At 46.7% G+C, this 20,823-nt stretch overlaps 1 protein-coding gene across 1 annotated transcript in view; it reads left to right on the top strand.

Moving 5' to 3' along the window:
• The first annotated feature begins 8,028 nt into the window (after positions 1 to 8,028).
• NDUFA12 (NADH:ubiquinone oxidoreductase subunit A12) overlaps positions 8,029 to 20,823 on the top strand; it is a 28,125-nt gene continuing 15,330 nt past the window's right edge. Inside the window, exons 1-3 of the mRNA XM_090042707.1 lie at positions 8,029 to 8,201; positions 15,265 to 15,347; positions 16,811 to 16,898. Coding sequence (XP_089898833.1) covers positions 8,113 to 8,201; positions 15,265 to 15,347; positions 16,811 to 16,898 — 260 coding nt within the window. The 5' untranslated portion in view covers positions 8,029 to 8,112. The remainder of the gene's footprint in view (positions 8,202 to 15,264; positions 15,348 to 16,810; positions 16,899 to 20,823) is intronic.

Genomic DNA, 20,823 nt, shown 5'->3' with positions numbered 1-20,823 from the left:
TAGCACTAAAGAAGACCTCTTTCTTTCTCTGATAATGATGTGGCCCTATTCCTAGGGCTTACAGCTACCCCAAAATTAAAAAAAGAAACACTACCTGCAGAGGGGACCTGGCCACAGCAGCTGAGGGTTTTGAACCTAGGATTATGGGCTAGGGAAGCCAGCAAGCTGAACACCAGAGTACAGCTGCAGCTTTGGCTTGCATTCACACTGCAGAGAAATAGGCCAAACCTTGAGTGCCACTCCATGTCCCAGTCAGCTTTTGCCCAGACTCAGCCATCTGTACAGAGACACCTAACTGCTCAAATGAAAGCAAGGCCCAGAACTGGGGGCTTGGTTCACCATCCTGAGCTCCTGCAGGTGTCCATAAGGAATACAGATTTATGTAAAGCATTGTGCATTACAGTGCGATTGTGAGGAACCGAATGTATCCACTGTGGATGGTTTTATGCTGGGATTCAAGATAATGTCTGTTAAACAGTTTTGGGCTGTTGCTACACATTTGGATATTATACTTTTTTGGGAAAAAGCACGTGAATTGAAGTGGTTGTATGGCGTACGTCAGCCAAAAGACTGATATTCCTGAACTCTTAGATAAGGTTAATCATCCAAGTTTTCAAGTTAGTCCAGTGTAGGGTGGGGGAACTAATAAGCACAGTCTCATTCTTATCAGAACATACTAACTGGGCACTGGGACCACCAAATTACCAGGCTTCAAGGCTGTATTCATACCAGCTCCCATAATAAATTATGAAAGCTTATTTTTTAGTTTATCCTGCAAAGCTTAGGTGCTCCACAGAACTGGACTCCAATTCTAATGGAGCAGCTAAGAAATGACACGGTAATGAGTTACAAAAGAGCTCTAAGCTCGTCTTACGTGCACATTCTTGTGCAGCTAATTCATCTTGGAATTTCATAAGGGACTATACAGGACAACCAGGTGTTCCTATTAATCAGGGTACAGTTAACTGAAATATTCTTGTACAGCTGTTTCTGTAGGTATTGCTTCTTATACTGCAATTAATGGGGTTTGCTTACTAGAAAGCGCAGGATAAGTGAAAGTAATGAGGCAGAGTTCTGTTTTGTACAGAGTCCTAAAATATTTCCAAACTACATGGTATATGGTTTAAAAATACAAATGGTAATTTAATTCTTTGTTTTTTAAATGTTTTTAATCTGCACACCAACTTTCCTAACTTTCAAGCTTTTTTCTTTGTTTATAGCACCAGCATTGTAATTGCTTCAAGTGAATTACTATACAAAAACCAAAACAAATCTAAATGCTGTTTTTGGCAGGGAAACTTACTATTTCATCATTCTTACTGCCCAGCAAGGATATTGTTGGGTTTTAATTTGTGTGTGAAATGCACTGAAATTATAGCAGCTTGTATCTGAAGAATGTTGTTTAACGTTAAAAGCTTTGAGTTCTTGTCATGAGTACATTATAATTTGTGTTATAGGTCAAACATTACAGCACAGTTCTGTGAAAAAAGATTTGAAAATGTAATGGAAAGGTGATATGCTTTGATTTTAAATTTGCTAACTACTTCAGAAGCACATTATATCTCTGTTACAGTACTGAATTCCCTTGCCCAATTATTTTTGAGTTTCATTTGCTGAAATGGTTTCTCTTTGCCAAAGAAACAAGAGAGGACAAGATTTTTAAACACAATTTTGTCAATTGTTTTGAAACATTGATATAGATATAAAAGGTCACTTGTAAATTATTTATACAGAGTATTCCTTCTGTAGTGCACAAGCCTCAGATATAGGTTATTACGAGTATCTCAAGGATTTTGGTTTTTTGTAGAAATTTTCTTAGGATTTGCCCTTTTTTTAACTTTTGCCACTGAAGTAATTTTTTATCCTTTTAAAATGGGTGAAGCCAAGTGACAAGGGCCAGGTACAGATGTTACACTTACTGCATGGTAGGTGCACAGGAAGCACTTCACAGCCATAACCAAACAGATGGTCAGGACAAAAAGAACACTTTAAAAATGGTGGATCCTGCTCCAAGAGAACCCTTGATGGATGTGGTATCAAACTTCAGTGTCACAGGTTAGAGTGCCATAATGAACATCTGTACATAGGCACCAAGTACATGCGGCCTGAGGGCCCTGGCCACCCCTTTGGAAGAGGTCAAGGTGACCACCCATTTCTAACTGAAGACTGACAAACCCAGGTTGCTGTGGACCCCTGCAAAGGGCTGTGGAGACTGGGATGCAGGCATGAATGCCGCATACCCCGGAAGGCTGGGGGGCACAGCAAGGTCCTGCAGGCAGCTGCGGCGCTGTCAGGAGTGGGGGGGGGCACCGACTAGCAGTTGGTCACCACCTGCAAATGCTGCCAGCAGCACTGGTAGCAGCCAGTGGTGATCACGGACAGCCCACAAGTGCCGCCAGTGGTGTCAGCGGTGAGTGGGGGGGGAAGTGGCAAGCAGAGACCGCCCACAGGTGCTGCTGGCAGTGTCAGCGGCACCTTTACGCAGGGGGTACACCACCAAGCTTGGGGTGCACATGCACCCGTGTGCACCCCCTACGCATCGCCAATAGATGTAGGGGCACCACGTGCGTGTATGCTTGTGCACACATGCACATGACTAGGAATACAGCTCCATGCAGCAGTGAAGAACAGCTCCCCCAGCTGCCTGCAGGTCAGTCTATGGGGGGAGAGCAGATTGAGGCCCCCATAGTGAGGGAGGGAGTGGGGCAGGGGCTGGGCCTGGGGGCTTGGGACCAGGGTTGGGAGCGGGATAGACCCACAGGCAGCTCATCCGGGGGGAAGGGGGGAGAGGGGCAGATCTTCCTGGGGAAGAGGCTTGGGGGGGCACGTGCTCCCCCATATTTTTGCACAGGGTTGGGGGGATGTGGGCTGCAGGCTCAGGGCTCCCCACCCTACTGCCCTCCCTCCAGAAGCCCCATGCTGCCATGGTAAGGCACCCTCTGCATGTCCAGCAGCAGCAGCAGTGGTGTTATGGTGTTGTGTCCCCTGCTGCTGCTGGATGGGCAGGGGATGCCTTGTCATGGTGGTGTGGGGCTCCTGGGGAGAGGGCAGCAGCGCAGGAATCCCTGAGCCTGCAGCAGGCAGCAAGCATCCATCCATCCCTGCCCCCCACCCCCCAACAGGCTCCTCTTGGCTCTGCTCCACCTGTGCTGCTGGGGTGGGGGAGGGAAAGGAACGGATGAGGCAGCCATTAGCTTAGGCCCTCCCTTGGCAGAAATAAAACTAGGCACCTATGATCTGTAGCATGTCCCATCCCAACTTACAGTAGGCTGCATTCTGTCGATGACCCATGAAGCATTGTGGCACCCTGCTCACTCCGCATCACAGGGAGGTGCTCTAGTCTTGCTCCTGGCTGTCACTGACAAGAGTAGGCAAAGCCCCTGTTTCCAACTCCCCCTCGCCTGCCTTGTTTCCTCTGGCCAGCTATGAGCCGCTATTTGGTATTATTGCTCAGTGTGCCAATTCCACCTACCCTGCCTGTTCTGTGCTGGTTGTGGATACCACATTCATACGAGGGGCTGTCCAAGATGTTCATCTTTTGAAGTGTTGTTTTGATACAGCTGTATCCAGATCTTGGTACATTCAACTTGACCCACATTTCTCTGTCAAGATCATGCCCAATGGGGCACTCATTTGGTGTTGGTATAAAATGCTGTAAGAACAGTTTTTAGAATTACTCTAACAATCATTTAATTTCTATTCACCCCATTCCTTATCTAAATTTAGCATAACACACAAGGCCCCAATACCCAGCCTGCTGGGTTCTCCACGGGCTCAGAAATCTGGCAGCAGGGGAGTGATTAATGTCTGTCTAAGGCCCTAGAGCAGGGGTGGGCAAAATGCAGCCCGTGGGCCAGATGCAGCCTGTCAGCCCATTCTATCTGGCCCATGGGGCCCCTAAAAATTTTAGAAAATTAATATTTATCTGCCCCTGGCTGCCTGTCATGCGGCCCTCAATCGCTTGCCAAAACTTGGCAAGCGGCCCTCCGCCCAAAATAATTGCCTGCCCCTGCCCTAGAGTATAGGGAATACATCTGCATGTGTGAAAGTGTACAGCCTGTTATGAGTCTCTGCACACTGTTATACAGTGTCAAGCTCTTTAGTGTGACAACTTCTGGGCCATACAGGAGCATGGTAATCTACTAAGGTGTATACCATTGCAAGTGCAGTGGTTCTGAACACTTTGAAGTTAGCATCCCATGTTGTGATGACCAAACACCTTAAGGCAGCTACCTATGCAAAGACTTAACTGCTTATCTTCTGAATGTAATGTTCATAGGTGCAGAAATAGTCTAATGTGGCGCCTTGGTAAGTTGGGGGATGCTTATGGGGAAGACTATGGTTGCCTACTCTGATATTCAAGTGGTCTTGGCTCAATGATTGTTCATGTGGGAGACTCACGATACTGATTTATTGATGCTCTCCACTGACTTCATGCCTCTCAAATCGTTCCCTACAACCCTTGTGTCACTGGCCTGAACCAAAACAGAGGCACCAGGGCTGGGACCCATACTGTTGTTGGGGGCTTATCTGTCTGTGTTAGATTGACTGGGGCCATAAATCTGGGGAAATGTCAACAGACCTACCCATCCATCAAGGTTGTGTTACCTTTACCCAGTTCCACCTGACACAAACCCTAACCCAAACAGACCCCAATATACACTGAAAGCTTAAAATGCCAAAGCATCATATGTATTCAGTGTGCTGCATTTCAGAATGGTGACTGGGGTGCTTTAAGTCAAGCTTATTTGGCAAGTTTTAGTTAAAGTGCCTCCACTGCCATTTTGAGATGTGAGACACTGAATACACATGATGCTGAGTGTTGTAATTAAAAGGCTCCAGCAGACTTGATTAATCAAGAACACTTTGGAGCACATGTAGAAGCACCCTCAGATTGTTCAGTATTTGTCACCTATCCTCTCTTATTTACCACTCCCCCAATCTCTGGGTCATGTACAAACCATGACAGTTTTGCTTTTTCAGTGTAATTGGTGGAAGTTATTAACTAGCACAGTGCACATAGATCCCTGTGGGATCTCACCACTGCATCTCCCACTCCTTCATGGCTTCCACAAAAGCGTTCTTCTCAGATCTCAGGCCTCTAGTTGTCACCACTTATCCTGCCAGAACATGACTTAAGAATTGCATTTCCCTTGCAATTCACCATGACTGTTTCAGTTCTGGGCTTAATCCAACCCCTACAATCTGCTCTCTCTCAATAGCAGAATTAACAACTAACCAATCCCATTTCACAAAGTACAGTATTATTTAGCCTAAAAGCATTACCAAGAACAGTGATGCTCAACCTCTCTGGCACTGTGGAGTGGATGAGGGGCAGGGGGCTGGTCCAAGGGCCAAATCCTGTGCACAAGGTCCATCTGCTGACCTAATCTAACCTAAGGTTGGCATATGGGGTCAGTTTGTGGGTGCAGTCTGCAGCACAACCCTGCATGCTGGGTTTGGCTGAGGTACAACTATGCACCAGCGCAAGCTGGCTCATGGGTTCATGTCATCTAGTCTGGGGGCTTCCCACAGATCTGGAAATTTGGTGGCATGAAACAGTGTCAACATTAATTGCTGTAGCTTTCTGAGTAATTCATGATGCTACACAGCTCCTCTGACACTAAATTTCTGGCTCTCTGAGGAGTATCTTGGGCTGGATGATACAGGTCCGTATAGGCCAGCTCCAGCTCATGTGCTGAAGGTTGAACACCACTGACAAAAAAATCACAAACAAATCGTGAAACAATCACCAGTGTACATGCATGCTAAGCTTACCATATAAACTACATGGGGATGTCAGGTACAGTACATGAGTTTGTTAACTTTTTTTCATCAAGACTTCATTTATGCCATTCTCTTTGACTTTTGAATGGGAACAAACCACAGGTAAATCATCAACTGAATTTTTAGCATCTGTCACGTTGCAATACAAGTGTTTGAAATCCCAGTGCTTTTAAAACATCACTCCTGTCACAGATGCTGTCCAAGAATGCCATTTGTTCAAATAAAAATAAAATAAGATACGAGCATGAAATGCAATAGCTGGCATACATTTTTGATTTAGTGGAAGCAGCAGGCTATCTGAATTCTTTCTAAACAGGGAACACCTAACAGAGTCTTACAGTATATTGAAGAAGTCTAAAACTTCTTCCAGAATCACCATCAGTCCCATGGGTGGATGATTATAGTATCAGTGCTTCCCTCGCCCCATCCCTGCTTCCGAAGGCACTCAAAGAAACCCTCAGGAAGACCACCTACCGTATTAGGATTGACATACAACTACTTTAAAGGCTGGCATTTGCACTGAGCTCAAGAAGGATTGTACACGCAAACAACAACAGCTCTGCAGTGATGTGCTAAACTTTACAAAAAAGGAATGTATGGAGCTGTGGTGGGACTTGAAAGACTATGAATTGATGACACTAAAACTGTGGTCCCATTGGAAATCTAGCTTGAAACATTTAACTAGAAAGAGAACTAGGACAAGGACAACACTAAATAAGGATTTAAAGCAGCTACTAGACCTGCCTGTGACTGAGCCAAAGTAATGAGACCCCTCCCTTGGCAGGGATCCTAGTTTGGGTCTTAGAGTAGGAACAAGAATCTGAAGCAGTTGCTCATTTCCCCTCGTGTGTTTAAAATGGACGATGCAGGCGTACGGCCCAACTCCGGTCTGTGAGGGACATTCAGCACAGGGGTGACTGGTGCCTCCTGAGCTGGGGTGGGGTGCACAATTTGAGGTCAGGCCCGGGGACAGGCCAAAAGCCCCATATCCACTCCTATACTTCTGTGCTGTGGCTTAGTGACTCCTCCCCTCAACATGCTGCCAGCCCGCATAGCAAAAGAACCTGCCCCGTCCTGAGCAGTACCAAGTCAGAGGCCAATCTCAGGGTAGGCACCTGCTCCCCCTACATGCCCTCTCTACCAGTTGCCCATGTTTCAGCCTGTCCTCAAATGTTGAATGATGCAAATGAAACCGCACACATCAGGACCCCTGACTTGTCTGAGCTGAGGAAGACCCACATCCAGGCACTGGGATTTGGGAACTAAAGGGAGACCTGATGCTAGGAAGTCCACTTGGGTCCCAGTCAGTGGTGGATCCAGCTATGGTGCACTAGTGTGCTTGCACTCCCCTTTGATTCCTGGTCCACCTGTATTTTAAAACCAACTGCCTAACAATGGCAGCAGCATTTCTAGTCAGGTAGTGCTGAGGGCGTCAGTTGACATCATAGCTCATTATTGTCTACCTGATCCCTTCTAAACTCTTCACACTACAGGTGTTTGACTTTTAAATAGTCTTGCTGTTCCATCAATCAAGCTATCCTCTCTTCTGTGATTCTGCTGCCTGTTGGTGGCTCCTGGTAACAAACAGCCCGGCAGGTTCCTAACTCATTCCAGTGAAGTCATATTTGTTTTTTCCCTTCAACTGAAAAATGCAGTGTTTCATATGTTATGATGCACCTCCCCATCAGCACCCTTTTCAAAATCCAAGATCTGCCTGCAGTCCTGGCCCCTGGTGTCTGAGGGCCCAGCGTGGCCTCTAAACGCAGCTTCATTTGCCAGCTGTCAGATCTGGCCACTTGTCTTCTTATGCATCGATGTGTTTACATGACGAATGTGTACGATCTCACCCGCTATCACATCACCTCTCTTATTAAAATAGCAACCGTGTATTGCTACTTATTGTGAGGATATCATTCACGTCACAGAACACCCCCAGGACGATGTACTGGCGGTCACCAGCAGCATACGAAGCGATACGGGGAGATGGGGACGTTACTACCGTGTGAAAGCAGCCATGCAACTTAAGGAACAAGTACGCCCTCTCTGACGCAGTAAAGTACACTTACGTCACACACGCGCGCACGCTCATTGCCTCGGGAAGCAGCGCTTCCCTGTGGAGGGTGTTGGGCGAGTACCGGGCTCCTGGAGGCAGCGTGGGGGCGGGGCGGTTGGACTCTCTGGAGGAAGGGGCGCGGCGCCGGGAGGGCGGGGCGCAGCGGCGAGGGGAAGGGGCGGGACTTCCGCCGTGGTCTCGCCCCGTTCGGGGATAGTAGCGGAAGTGGGGCGGAAGTAACCGTGCGTGGGGCCGGGTCGGGCCGGGCGGCCATGGCCGAGTACTTGCGGGTGCTGCGGAACGCACTGCGGCAGGTCAGCGGGCACGGCGGCCTCCGCGGCTTCGTATGGAAGGTGTTAAGGTACCGGCCGGCCGGGGGCGCTCAAGGCGTGGGGAAGCCGGGCCGGGCCGGGTCGCGCTGGGACCTTGCGCTGTGACCTTGTGTCCGGGCTGGGTCAGGCGGCGGCAGCGCGGTCTGGAGGGGCTGGTGCTGCAGCCGCGGCCGCAGGTGGCGCCGGTGTCTCCGCGGGAGAGCGACCCGCCGGGATTCGTCTCCCTTGTCGGGGCAGGCGCGTCCCCTGAGCGGCCGCCCTTGCTTGCCCTTGGGGTCAGAAGCCGAGAGAGCTCGGGATGCGGGGCCTCGTCCGGCCCCAGCTCGGAGCAGCACCGGCCCCCCCGGCATTGGCTGTGTGGAGCTGGGTCTTAGACACCTCCAAGGATGGAGAGTGCACAGCCTCTCTGGGTGACTCGTTCCCTTGCTGCACTCCCTCTGCCCCCACTCCTCTGAGAGTTTTTCCTGATACCCAACCTAAAACTTCCCCTGCTGCAACCTGAGACCATAGCTCCTTGTCCTGTCATCTGTCACTGCTGAGAACAGTCTCACTCCATCCTCTCTCAAGCTGCCCTTCAGGTAGCTGAAGGCTGCTGTCAGATCCACCTCAGTCTTCTCTTCTGCAGACTAAATAAACCCAGTTCCCTTGGCCTCTCAGAAAGCTTGTGCCCCGATCTTACACCATTTGTGTTGTCTTCCACTGGACTCTCTCCAATTTGTCCACATCCGTTCTGTAGCGGGTAAGCCAGGTAAAGAGACCGTGTATGTGCATGGGTGTGTAAGCAAACCAGCGCATGCACAGAATAGGAGCTGCTTAGGTAACAGGGCTGAGGGGACAGGGGGCTGTGGGTTGGGTGTGAGGGGCACTGTAGAGCTGGGGGGCGGAGAGCAGGGGCTGGCAGGGTTGGAGGGGCAGGGGCTGATGAGTTGAGGGGCAGAGGCAGGGCAAGAGCATATCGCTGCCCCCTACAATCATATGCCCCTTCCCCTGTCTCCTCCCCTCTGCCTCCCCCCCCCCTTTTTCGATGCTGGAAATATAGTAACCTAAGTAGTGGGGGACCCAAAACTGGGCACAGTACTCCAGATGTGGCCTCACCAGTGCTAAATAGAGGGGCAGATCAAGGCCCTTGCAGTGAGGGAGGGAGTAGGGCAGGAATTCCCCATAGCCCCCCCTGGCAGTGCTGTTGCCACCTGCCCCACCCCTGCCTGCCCTGAACACCGCCCTGGCCCAGCCCCCTGCCAGGAAGAGGCCGGCACAGCCCCTGGCCCCAAACCTGCTGTGGGCAGCCTGCCCTTGCTCTGCACACACATCTGATAGGCATGTACCCCCCCATGCCACCTCCCCTGGGGGTAAGCACAGCAGCAGGAGCTGCCCCCCTCCCCATTCTCCTGCACCCTCCAGATGAGCTGCTACAGCTCTGTCCTGTGCCCCGCCCCACTTGGGCAGCACCTGCCCCAGCCCCACTCCTTCAGCGTGGGGGTCTTGATTATCCTTCCTATGTCCTTCCCCTCCCCCCCTACTCCCCCAGATTTACTGGCTGGATGCTGCTCTCCAGGCTGCTGGGCTGTATTCCTGGCCACCTGTATGCTGTGACATGCAGCATTTATTGATGATGTTATTCACTACACTAGACAAACAAAGCCAATATATCGGTGCACCTCTAATTACAGTTACAGGTATAATAACCTAGTGTCAGTGTAACAAGCTGCATTGTGGGGGTTCTATTCATGCCTTCATGAATTGCAAGGTGGGAGCAAGAGGAGGTGCTGGAGAAGTGCGGTGCTTCAGTTGCTGCCCACCTCATTGGGCCTATTGGGTCAGATGGCTGGTAGCTGGTCTTCTGCAGCCTTGGGTTGATTTGGAGACAGTGCTGTGAAGGAGAAAATAGGCTATTTGACCTCACTGAGCTAGGCCACTGGTGCCAGCCTTTTTGCCCAGAGGGCTGGATGGGCAGTGCCCTGGCCAGATCCAGCTGATAATCCCGATCCATTATGGGACAGTCACAGCAAGGGCCCCATCTTGGTGCATAGAAGGGGATGGGGCAGCTTGGCTCAACCCTGGCCCCTGTGGTGGATGGGGGAGGTAGCCTGACCCTATTCACGTGCAAGATTGGGGGTAGGGTGCATTACTGAACCCCAATTTGCTGCATGGGGCTTGGGTTTGGAAACTTGGCAATGGACAAGGGAGGCTGTATTTACTGCCACCGCTTCCCTGCCACAAATTTCCCCATCTATGGGGAGTCCCATGGGCTGGATACCTCTGGGTATTCATGGGCTTTATTTGGCTCATGGGCCCGAAGTTGAGCATCTCTGAGCTAGACTGACACTTCCACATTTCTGCTTTGAGCCTTCCTCTGAACAGCTTCCAGTGCTGGAGAGGAGCTAACCCAATTACTGCCTACTGCTGCTTTACTAAGGCTCCAGGAACAAGTGGATTGGGCCTTCAGCTGTGTGATGTGAGGTACTCAGAGAGTAGTTATTGTTGGTGATTTCTCCATCTGATTCTTGAAGAGGTCTGTAATAAAAGAAATATTGTAGATCTTCAGCCCCAAAGGCTATATTCTGTGAATGCTGGAATATAAGCTTTGACAGTTGCAGCATACCTCCCAAACACTCAAGAGTGTTGCTGTGTAACAGAGTTGCTGAACTTAGCTATGCAGTACTCAGTAATCCTGCAGACTTCAGTAGAGGAAGTCTAAGCCATTAAAACCCAGGGGCAAAAGATGGATCTGTGTATTCTGGTTCTGTTTCCCCATGCCTGGTTGAGTGTCTTTTTGAGAAGCTCGCAGGGTCAGGTAGGCAGAGAGAGCAATTTCTCATGATTATTCTGGGCAGGGTTACCGCTTTCTTCTTCGCAGAAGAGGAGATAGGTAGGTGTAAGAGCACAAAGGTTTTAAATTGTTCAAGAGATTGCTTTCTGCACCCTAAAAATATCAATAAAATGTATTCTTTGTGCTGATACAGTCTATAGTTGTATTACTGTATTAAATCAATGAAATGTAGTCTTGAGTTCCCCTAGTATTAGACTCCTACAATAAAGTTTTCCTATCTAAACAAGGAAAAAAGTGACCTTTTGGCAATACACGTTCTCCATATGCTCATTGGAAGGAGTGTTGACCAAATCCTCATATTAAATATTTCCTCGGGGTATCAATTTATTCCAACCCTGCAAGGCTATAGAACATGACCTTGAAATCATTCTGTTTCTTATAGCATTGTCTGAGGAGAAACCCTACAAGTGATGTTTTCACATTTCCTTTCCCTCTGCATAGGTCTGCAGTGACTACCATCTCTAATCAGACAGTGCTTGTTAGTTGAAGCTGGAAGGCCTAGAATTAAATTTTGAATTCAGACCAGTAGTCCTCCCAGTTTTCATAGCATCGAGAACTATTCCTGCTTTGGTCCAGTCATTAGGACCATTGATAGTCTTAGGACTAGTAATATCTTTTTTTTTAGATTTGTTGGATGGCCAGATCACTGTTGCTGCATACTAGCTATTCCTTTGTTTTTAGCCAATGTGTTTTCTTTCTTTTGTCAGGGAGTCTTCGTACCTTAGTTCCCATGATAAGGAAAAGGATATGCATTTTTCTAACCCATTTTGGATATCTAGATTTTAAAAAGACCCTGCTTCTCACACTGGAGACACCCTGTCCCAGAAATCCCATTGTAAAGAATCTGTAGAGCTTCCTATGAAGATCAGGAATGTTTAGTAGTACTTCCTTGAAAATTCTTCCTTTTTTTGCGTAATAAGGGCCACAGATTGTCAGCCCTGCAGACAAAAAGATTATTCAGGATAAGGGTGTAAAATGTCATCCAGAGATGAGTTTTTATTGTTAAGTGACATTTACTAGTACCTGTAGTTGGGGAAATATTTGCATGGGGTGTTTTTTTCCCCCTCAAAGTGTATTCAACATAACCTGTAGTTTAGGAAAGTAGGTTTGGCTTTATCTTGGCTGCTGTGGAAGTTATTTCTACTGAAATTTCAGTAGGGTGAACATTCTCTTGGTGACAGTGACTGATGGGGCTGATTCTGCCTCCCAAGTGCAAATAGACTGAAATAGTCATTGTAATAGATCTGTGGACTTGAGCAAAATAAAATAGAAAATTTTTGGTAATTGCAGATACCTTTTCCTATTTTGTGCATCTGCGAACAGAATGATTTAGAGAGTCTTTCAACCTAAGGCTGGAGCCTCCATTAGTTATGTAATATTGAACTCAAGTAGAAGTTGGTACAGGTAAGCTTTTGTGTATGAAGTTAAGATGGTATGAAATGATTGTCTCATTAAACTTGTGCATGGATGTTCTTGTGAATGTGGATGGTTTACTTGGAAAAGAAATAGGAAAATGTAATTGTCATTACTGAGTCCAAACAACCCTTTCCAGGTTGTTTCTGCAGTGCAAACTGTATGATGAAAAATCCATTTTAGTTTTAAATCCTTTCTGATATTCTTCTTAGAACCTACCCTTATTTATCTGGTCCAAATATTGGATGCTAAATTGAGGGAGTAAATATGGATAAATGTAGTAAGTACAAGCCAAATGCCTGTCATGAATGACAGATTTCAAATGAGTGTTTACATGACTGGCCCTGAAGGGTGGCCCTACCCCTGTCTGTTCTGTTGCCCCTCACTGCCAAACCACAGCCCCGCCAAGCCCTGCTGCTGCTCCTCACTCCTAACCCAGTGACCCCAGCCCTGCCAGTGCCCCTCACTCACCAAACTGCAGTGCCCTGCTGGTGCCCCTCACTCCTGGCCCACAGCCCCTTGGTGCTGCCAGTGCCCCTTGCACTTCCAACCCACAGTCCCCTACCTCAGTGTCCCACACTCCCAACCTGCAGCCCCCTGCACTCCCAGCCCTGCTGGAGGGGCCCCAGCTGTCCCCATCCTGATGAGGCCGGAGTGCAGTGGCTCCGATTTATACAGGTGGCAGCGGAGCATGTTCAGGCCCAGCATGGGCTGAGGAAAGAGGGGAGGCTGCTGCATCACAACAGGCAGCCTGGCCATGGCCCCCTCCCCCCACCTTCCCCACTATCTCCTAGCTGCTCAGCGCCCGGAGCACATGCACCAGCCCCTGTGCTTCCAGCCAGCCATGGAGTTCCCCGCTGCCCCCCCTGCCCCTTTCCCCACTGGGGAGCAAGCAGTCCTCCCTCCACCCCCCTGCAGTCCTGTCATAGCTGCAGCCTCTGCTCCCCTTGCCCTGACCAAATGTCTGCGTTTCTTCTTTGCTTGGATGGTGGGAGTAGGGGAAAGGCAATCGCAGGCAGCAGGGAGCACCGCATGGGTCTGCGCGCCTCTGCAGCTGTAGGCAGGTCCATGTATGCTTTCTGCTGCTTGCACGTGCCCTGCCCCTGCTCCCACCAGTGGAGCAAAGGGAAATCCCAGGCAACCCACCCAGACTGAAATCAAAAGGCTTAAAAAGAGCAAGGACACATCCAGGGAAATCCAGACTTATGGTAAGCCTGTCTCAACGGCAGTGCATGTACACTTGATCGAAAGCATTATGGACAGACAGACAGACAAAACCCTTTATTATATTAGAATATATTACAAAATTATTTTTAAAACAATATAATGAAATGCTACCTCCTTCTGTAAACAAAAATTTTGAGCTGTGTTAGGTTATTTCTGAAGAGTAGGGTACAAGAGTATTTTGGATTGAGGCAATTTTAAACAGCAATTAAAGGAGTGAAATTGCTTCTGCATGTTTGATATTCTGGATGACAGTTCATTAGTGGAGTGTGCTTTACAGTCTATAAACATGAAAGCTTACAGTTGCAGCTTTATCTAGCAGTCTAGAAAGGCAGCAGGGAATTAAATGTTCAGTTTCAGGTGAGTGTTATGTAGCTGCACCTAGGGAAACACCAAGAATGCAGACATCTGTTTACACACGGAATTCGGGTCTGGTGTTGGTTATGCTCAGCTGTCTGTTCTACTAAAAATTCTTCTTTTGAATATTGTCAGTGACCATTCTGGTTCATTGGTAATGGATATGTAGGTAGATGCTACTTTGACCATCTTAGAATCACAGAAAATGAGGGTTGGAAAGGACCTCAAGAGGTCATCTAGTCCAACCCCCTGCTTAAAGCAGGACCATCCCCAAGTAAATCATCCCAGCCAAAGCTTTGTCTGCATGGGTCTTAAACACCTCCAAGGATGGAGGTTCCACTATCTTTCTGTGTAACCTGTTCCAGTGTTTTACTACCCTCCTAGTGAGACGCTTTTATTACAGAATTTACTACTTTTATACTGAGCATGTAAGTTTATATTTCAGTAGCCTACCTGGTGATTAAAAAAACCCCACACTTTCCGTACTCCTTAAAAATAAAAGATGGATACAGCTTCCTTAAAGGACAGTCAGGTTTTAAGAAATTGCACTTCTTCCTGTTTGTTTTTTTTTCTTGTTAAACATCTTAGTGTGAAAAACCCACTAATAGAATACTTTGAAAGTAAACTCTCTCAGGTAGCCCTATTCTCCACACAGAGTTGCTTCAAACATGGTAGTTAACTTCCTTCAATGTCAGCCTTACAACAGCAAGCAGAAACAGGGAATATGATGATTACTACATTCAACTTTTATAAGAAACTTTTTTTTTTGCCTTGAAGGAATTCTGTTTTAATGCACAGTTTTTTACAAGTAAAAGGTAAAACTGTACCTTACTTTTATCCCTCAGTGGTATTATTTCCCATGCTTTCAAGACCATTCCCAAAATGAACTGTGGAATTTGGCCAGTAGTTTGCCAGTTTAAGTGGGTTATTCAAGTTTGCAAGATACTTCAGTGTATAATGACCTGGTTTTTAAAATGTCAGTTTCAGTTTTGCTGACATTAAAACAGTACTTTCTTGAGAGAGATAAGGAGACAAGGTTCTTTGGGTGAATCTGATATCTTTTATTAGACAAACTTAAATAGTTGGAAAAAGTTTTCTTAGCAAGCTTTTGAGTTTAAAAACCCTTTTTCAGGCTGAGGAAACATCTGCAGTTGATGTGTATGCCCTTAGACCAGTATGGCTACAACCTACACCCTTGATAGACAGAATGCATTCTAAAAATGTCAATTGAAATTTCTTTTAGTTGAAATTGTCTTGGGAATTTGCAGGGTCGGTGATTTGAAGATTGGTACGCTAATCGGTGTTGACAAATACGGAAACAAATACTTTGAAGACAAAAGATATTTTTTTGGTAAGTATACCATGCAAAGAATTAATTAAACTGACTGCCCCCTTGCCCCCGCTCCCTTTCCCCCTTTTTAATAGGTTATCTAGATTCTACAGGTGACATGGAAATGATACAGCTCCCTTGCAGTCGTTTGTGCGCATTTTAGCAATGGACACTAACAACCACCATATTCAAAGAAATTGAACCTAGTGTTGTAGTGGGGCAAATACTCCACAAAGCTTACTTGAGTGCATCTGTACCTGCTAAGTTATAAGGGGCTTGTGGAGGGATAAACAAACCAGCCTCTTCTAAAGCACCAGTCTTTAACTAGGGACCTTCTTAAATTGCAGTTTTGTGATTTTTTTTTTTTTGGTGAAAACTGTAAAAAAACAAAACAAAAAAAAAACAACCAGTGGTCTACGTGATCACTGCAAAAATAGCATTTCCCATGATTTTGCACAGAATTGCCCAGGGGAAAAAAAAAACGCTTATTGGAATACAAGGAGAGCACAGCAATTCCTGCAGCCATAGGGCATGTGGTTTGAGTGCTACTGGGAGGCTGAGCTAGTGATGTACAGTAGTGACATAGACAGGCCAGTTAGGAGAGCAAAAGGGTTTTGGTGCTATCTTTTAAGAAGCCAGATGCATTGCTGCAGTCTGCAGGTGAGTGATTGGCCCCTCAGATAATCAGCAGTGAGTGGCAGGACTGCTGAGGCCAATCAGCAGTGGGGAGGGACTCCCTGCAAAAAGACTGTGAAATTGGTGCTGTGAGCAAGCTGTGCAAACCCCTTCATCTTGCTGCAATTTTGGTAGGTCTTTATCTTTATAATGCCTTTCAGGGTCCTTGGAGATTCATGGAGCTCTCTTGAACTCTGGAAACCTGATTGTACTCCCTTGCATACAGCCTTCTTAAGCTGTCTGGGCCCCCCAAAATTCAAATATTATTTTTTAGGACTAAATGCATGCTTGGGTTTCTGGGAATTCAGTGGCTCTTTAAGGCTTGCTAAGGGGGCTGTGACTTACTGGCCTCAGAAGGAATGCCCTTTTTGGCCTGTGCACCAACCACAAGGTAAGCTGCTCCCTCTCCCCGAGTACCACCCCAGACTCCTTCCCTAGCCTGATTCATTGCTCTGCTTGATTGTCCATGCCCTGTCTGCTGCTGTTCTCCCTGCTTCTTGCTGGATCTGCCATGTGCCAAACAAAGCAGCTGTATGTGCCGTGGGTTGGCCACCTCTGCTCTCCCTGTTGCTAAACTCCAAAAAATTAAGTTTGGTATTAATGGAAAATATTAGCCTTTACATACAGAAGACGTTGCAAAATAAAGGCTGATTTATATTTATCCGAAAATGCATGTCTGTCATGGTAAACAATACATTTGTTAGCCAAAGTACTGCCTAATATACTTTCTGTTTACTACAGTTTTTATCTTTTACTGTGGGAGTAGTTATTTTTACCTAATACAGTGTTGCTCCTTTATCAAATTCAAGGTCGACACAGATGGGTTGAATATGCTACTGAAATGAATGGCAAAAATACATACTGGGATGTGGATGCAAGCATGGTGCCACCAGAATGGTAAACAAATTAATATATTTATGAATTGTGTAACCTATGGATTCTTCAGTAAAAAGTCTTTGTTATAAAGCATATGGAATTAAACAAGGCGGCATTCTTTTATGACCCCAGCTTTCCTAGATAGTGAAAAGAATCTGGTATGAAGGATGTTCTTCCTTTTTATTCAGAAAATGTCTTAATATGTTGGTTTAGGAGCACAGAGACAACACAGATGAGAGAGTTTCTCAGGAACTATTTCTGTTGAGTAAGGATATCTTTTGACACATGCAGCCACATTCTGAGTCTCTTTCATGCTTTCCAAACCATAGAATCTCAAAAATAAAAGGTTGTGGTATCCACATGAGTTTGCAGCATTGGGAGAGCTGACCATCCAGGGCTCTGACAGTGCAGGAAGTAGTCCCCTGTGCTCCAATGAAAGTGGTACAGGTTGTAAGATCAGGGCCCAACTCCCAAATCCAAATGTCTCCTGCTACAAATAGCAGTATCTGAAAATCAGAGTGGGCAGAAATTACGCTCTTGGCACAAGAAGGACCTAATTGGGATCGAAAGAGAACTTACAATATTAATCTTTCACAGCTCCAATTTTCAGCCACTTTTATCCCGTTGACAAATGTATGGGCAGTAGGGGTGCACCAATAAAGATTTTTTTGGCAAATACCGATGGCTGATTATTAACCAGCCATATTGGCCAATACTGATCCAATAAATAATATGCAGCCTGGCAGCTTGGAGGGCAGCGTCCGGCTGATAAGTGTGTGGGAGGGGTGTGCGGGAGGCAGAGCTCCAATAGCGTATATTAAAGTTGCTGCAGTTAAAAAGCTCGTAGTTGGCTCCCACAGTGAAAGGAGTGGGGCTGGGCCAGGGGCAGGTGCTGCCCAGCAGGGGCGGAGCAGAGCTGCAGGCAGCTCATCTGATGGGGAGGGGGGGCATCTCCCAGCCACTGTGCACACCCCTGGAGGAAGTGTGGGGGGCATGTGCCCCCCTGGATTTTCAGGTGGGGTGAGAGCAGGCTGCCCACTGCAGGCTTAGAGCCAGGGGTTGTGCCAGCCTCTACTTGGCAGAGGGGCTGGACCAGGGCTGCACTCTGTGGCGAGCAGTGCTGGAAGTGGGGGCTACCGAGTAATTCCTGCCCCAGCCCAACTCCCTCCCTCACTGTGGGGCCTCAATCTGCCCCCTCCCCGGCGTGGCTAGAGGCATAGGGGTGGGAAGAGGCCAGTGCAGCCCCTGGCTTCGAGCCTGCAGCAGGCAGCCTGTCCTCACCCCACACACAAATCCAAGGGGAGGCACTTTTTCCCCCAGGAGTCCTTGCAGTGCCTGGGAGCTGCCCCCCACCCCCTCTGCGCTGCCCAGAAGAGCCGCCTGTGGCTCCACCCTGTGCCCCACCGCACCCCAGCTGTGCAGCACCTACCCCAGCCCAATTTCCTCCTAACTGTAGCGACCTTGATCCTCCCCCCTGTGCTCCATTTTTCCCACAGACTTAGTGGCCAGACGCTGCTCTCCAAGATGCTGGGCTGCATTCCTGGCTGCGTGCACGGCAGCTGCACACATGCACGTAGCATTTATCAGTGACACTGGCTACACTGGCCAAAAATGCTGATTGCCAATAATGACTATTTTCCTTTTATCTGTACCAGTTCAATATGAACCAATATATTGGTGCACCTCTAATAGGCAGTGATCTGACTTTGAACAGCTGCTTTTGTTCATGCATAGTGAAAACTTACTTTTACATTTTAGTTATGTGACTGAATTTTGTGTATCTATCTAGTAGTGTACCTTAAAACCTCCATGAATAGTGGAAAATATTATGCACCTAAACTCAATAGGTAGTTGCTATATTTTTATTTAAAACTCTGGGGAGTTAAATAGAAGAATTCCCACTGTAATACAAAGTTTGCAAGTTTGAACTCCAAAAGTCAGGAAGTGCAAATATTAAGGTTTGAAATAACACTATTTATTCAGCCATACTGTGTGAGGATGAAATATTTTACTAAGCGTATAGAGAAAGGCACGTTGTGCACTTCTGAGTTGAAATTTCTATTGGAATCTTACCTTCTAAATTCAAATTGGCAGTTCAGATTTGTACCAGAACATTGCATTAATATTAGGCTTTAAAGTTAATTAAAACTGTCAAACCACCGCTAGATCAGGACTGAGCATTTGTATATAATCAGCAGCACTTCAGGTCCACCAGAGGGGAAGTGCAATATTTGTGCAACTTTGAGGGCATGTTCCAGTAAATGGAAGTATTCTTTTTCTGTTTCTATTTCAATGGTTAGTTTTGAAAAACAGTCAAAGATCTTGAAGCCAGTGTGTAATTAATGTGGCATTAACTCATTACTGCCCACAGAATTTTGGGAATTTTTTTACTTTAGTTTTTTAGAAGTAAAACTCTACAGGCTATCTAATGTCTCATGTCTGATGATATCCAGTACTGTGTACATTACAGTATGCGGGGAATAGAGATTGTCAGTACATTACAGTATGCGGGGAATAGAGATTTGGCTACATGGGTGGCTTAGCTGGTGACCTTTATTTTCCAGCCACCTGCTTCCTCCTAAAAAGTGTTTTGCATCTGTCTCCTGGCTGGTAATGCTCTGTACCATGTACCATCTTTTCACCACTCCTCACTGGCTGTTTACAGATGTAAAAAAATCCCCCCCCAAAATGGCACTTTAAACTCCACATGCCCCTATGCCGAGCCCAGTACATGCCCAGAAGAGGCATCATGTTAGTTGGGCCCGGCTCACACAAGGTATGTATAGATCAGGTGCTTTAGCTGGGCCTTTTGGCACTTTTATCCAGCTGATTGAATCAGCTTTAGATAAAAGTGCCAAAACGCCCTGCTGAAATGCCCAGTCTATACAGATGCTGTGGAGCTGGATCAAACTAATGAGTTGCTGCTTCTGATAAAGCATGAGTTACTTTGTTGTATCCCCCACCCCTGCCCAATCTGTCAACACCCATTGACTATAAATGCCTGCCCCTGCTGATCTCACTAAATGCAGCATTCTGATGCATATGAAACTGGTAGTTCGTCCATGTGGATGACAATACAGCCCAAGGCTTTTCTCACTTCTTTGCTACAGGGAAGCAATATTCCCCCTTGGGCATTTACTTTTTGAAGTATTGTATTTAGGCCAAATTTGAGCATCTTGGCAACCAACCCCAGCAGTCCTGAAGTCTATACCAGCATTAGACTGAGTAAGCCAGCATTTTACTGCCTAGTCTGAACCTGGCCTTCATGAAGACTTTTATCTTTTTGTTTGTCACTTTATAGATTACACAGAGCACCTATTCAAGATAGGTGAAAAATGAGCTAAGTTAACTTGCTTAGCAGGGAACCAGATAATGCTCCTGCATCCTATTGTGATAGAGATGAGAGCAGGACTAAGGATTGGCAGGGAATAAGGCACTGAGTTTTCTGGAACTGTTGTAAGATTAAGTTTACCACTGAGCAGTACTGTCTCATTTGCAGCACAGCAAAATAGATATCTTCATGGGCAGGAAGTAATAAAAACTAAATCTTTTTAAATAAAATAATCTAGCATGCAGTTTTTTCCTACTCTCTAGCAATTGTCATTGTCCCATCTCTTTTCCCCTGTACAGGTATCATTAATTTTAGACTGATCTGTTTCTTCTCAAGTACTCAGTTTCTCAGTCTATTTAATTCATTGTATTCTCTGCCTGAGAAGGGACAGCTTTATGTCTGTCTTTGTTTGGGAGGGGTGAGGGGAGGTTTCCCCTTACCACATCAGTACCATTTATTCAGTGTTGAAATAAATAACTTGAAGCTGGAATTACATACCCACTTAAGGCTACAGAGAACCAATTTTTGTAGTGCAGCCTAAAATTAAACCTGGTTTGAAGAGCAACTCTGATGTCTTCATCAGTCCTTGCCAGTTGCAACTTCATATAATAGGAA

Source organism: Crocodylus siamensis, chromosome 4, assembly GCF_052110815.1.
Source record: "Crocodylus siamensis isolate JL-2025a chromosome 4, ASM5211081v1, whole genome shotgun sequence".
Classification (NCBI taxonomy): Eukaryota; Metazoa; Chordata; order Crocodylia; family Crocodylidae; genus Crocodylus; species Crocodylus siamensis.
This window is presented reverse-complemented; position numbering and strand designations above follow the sequence as displayed.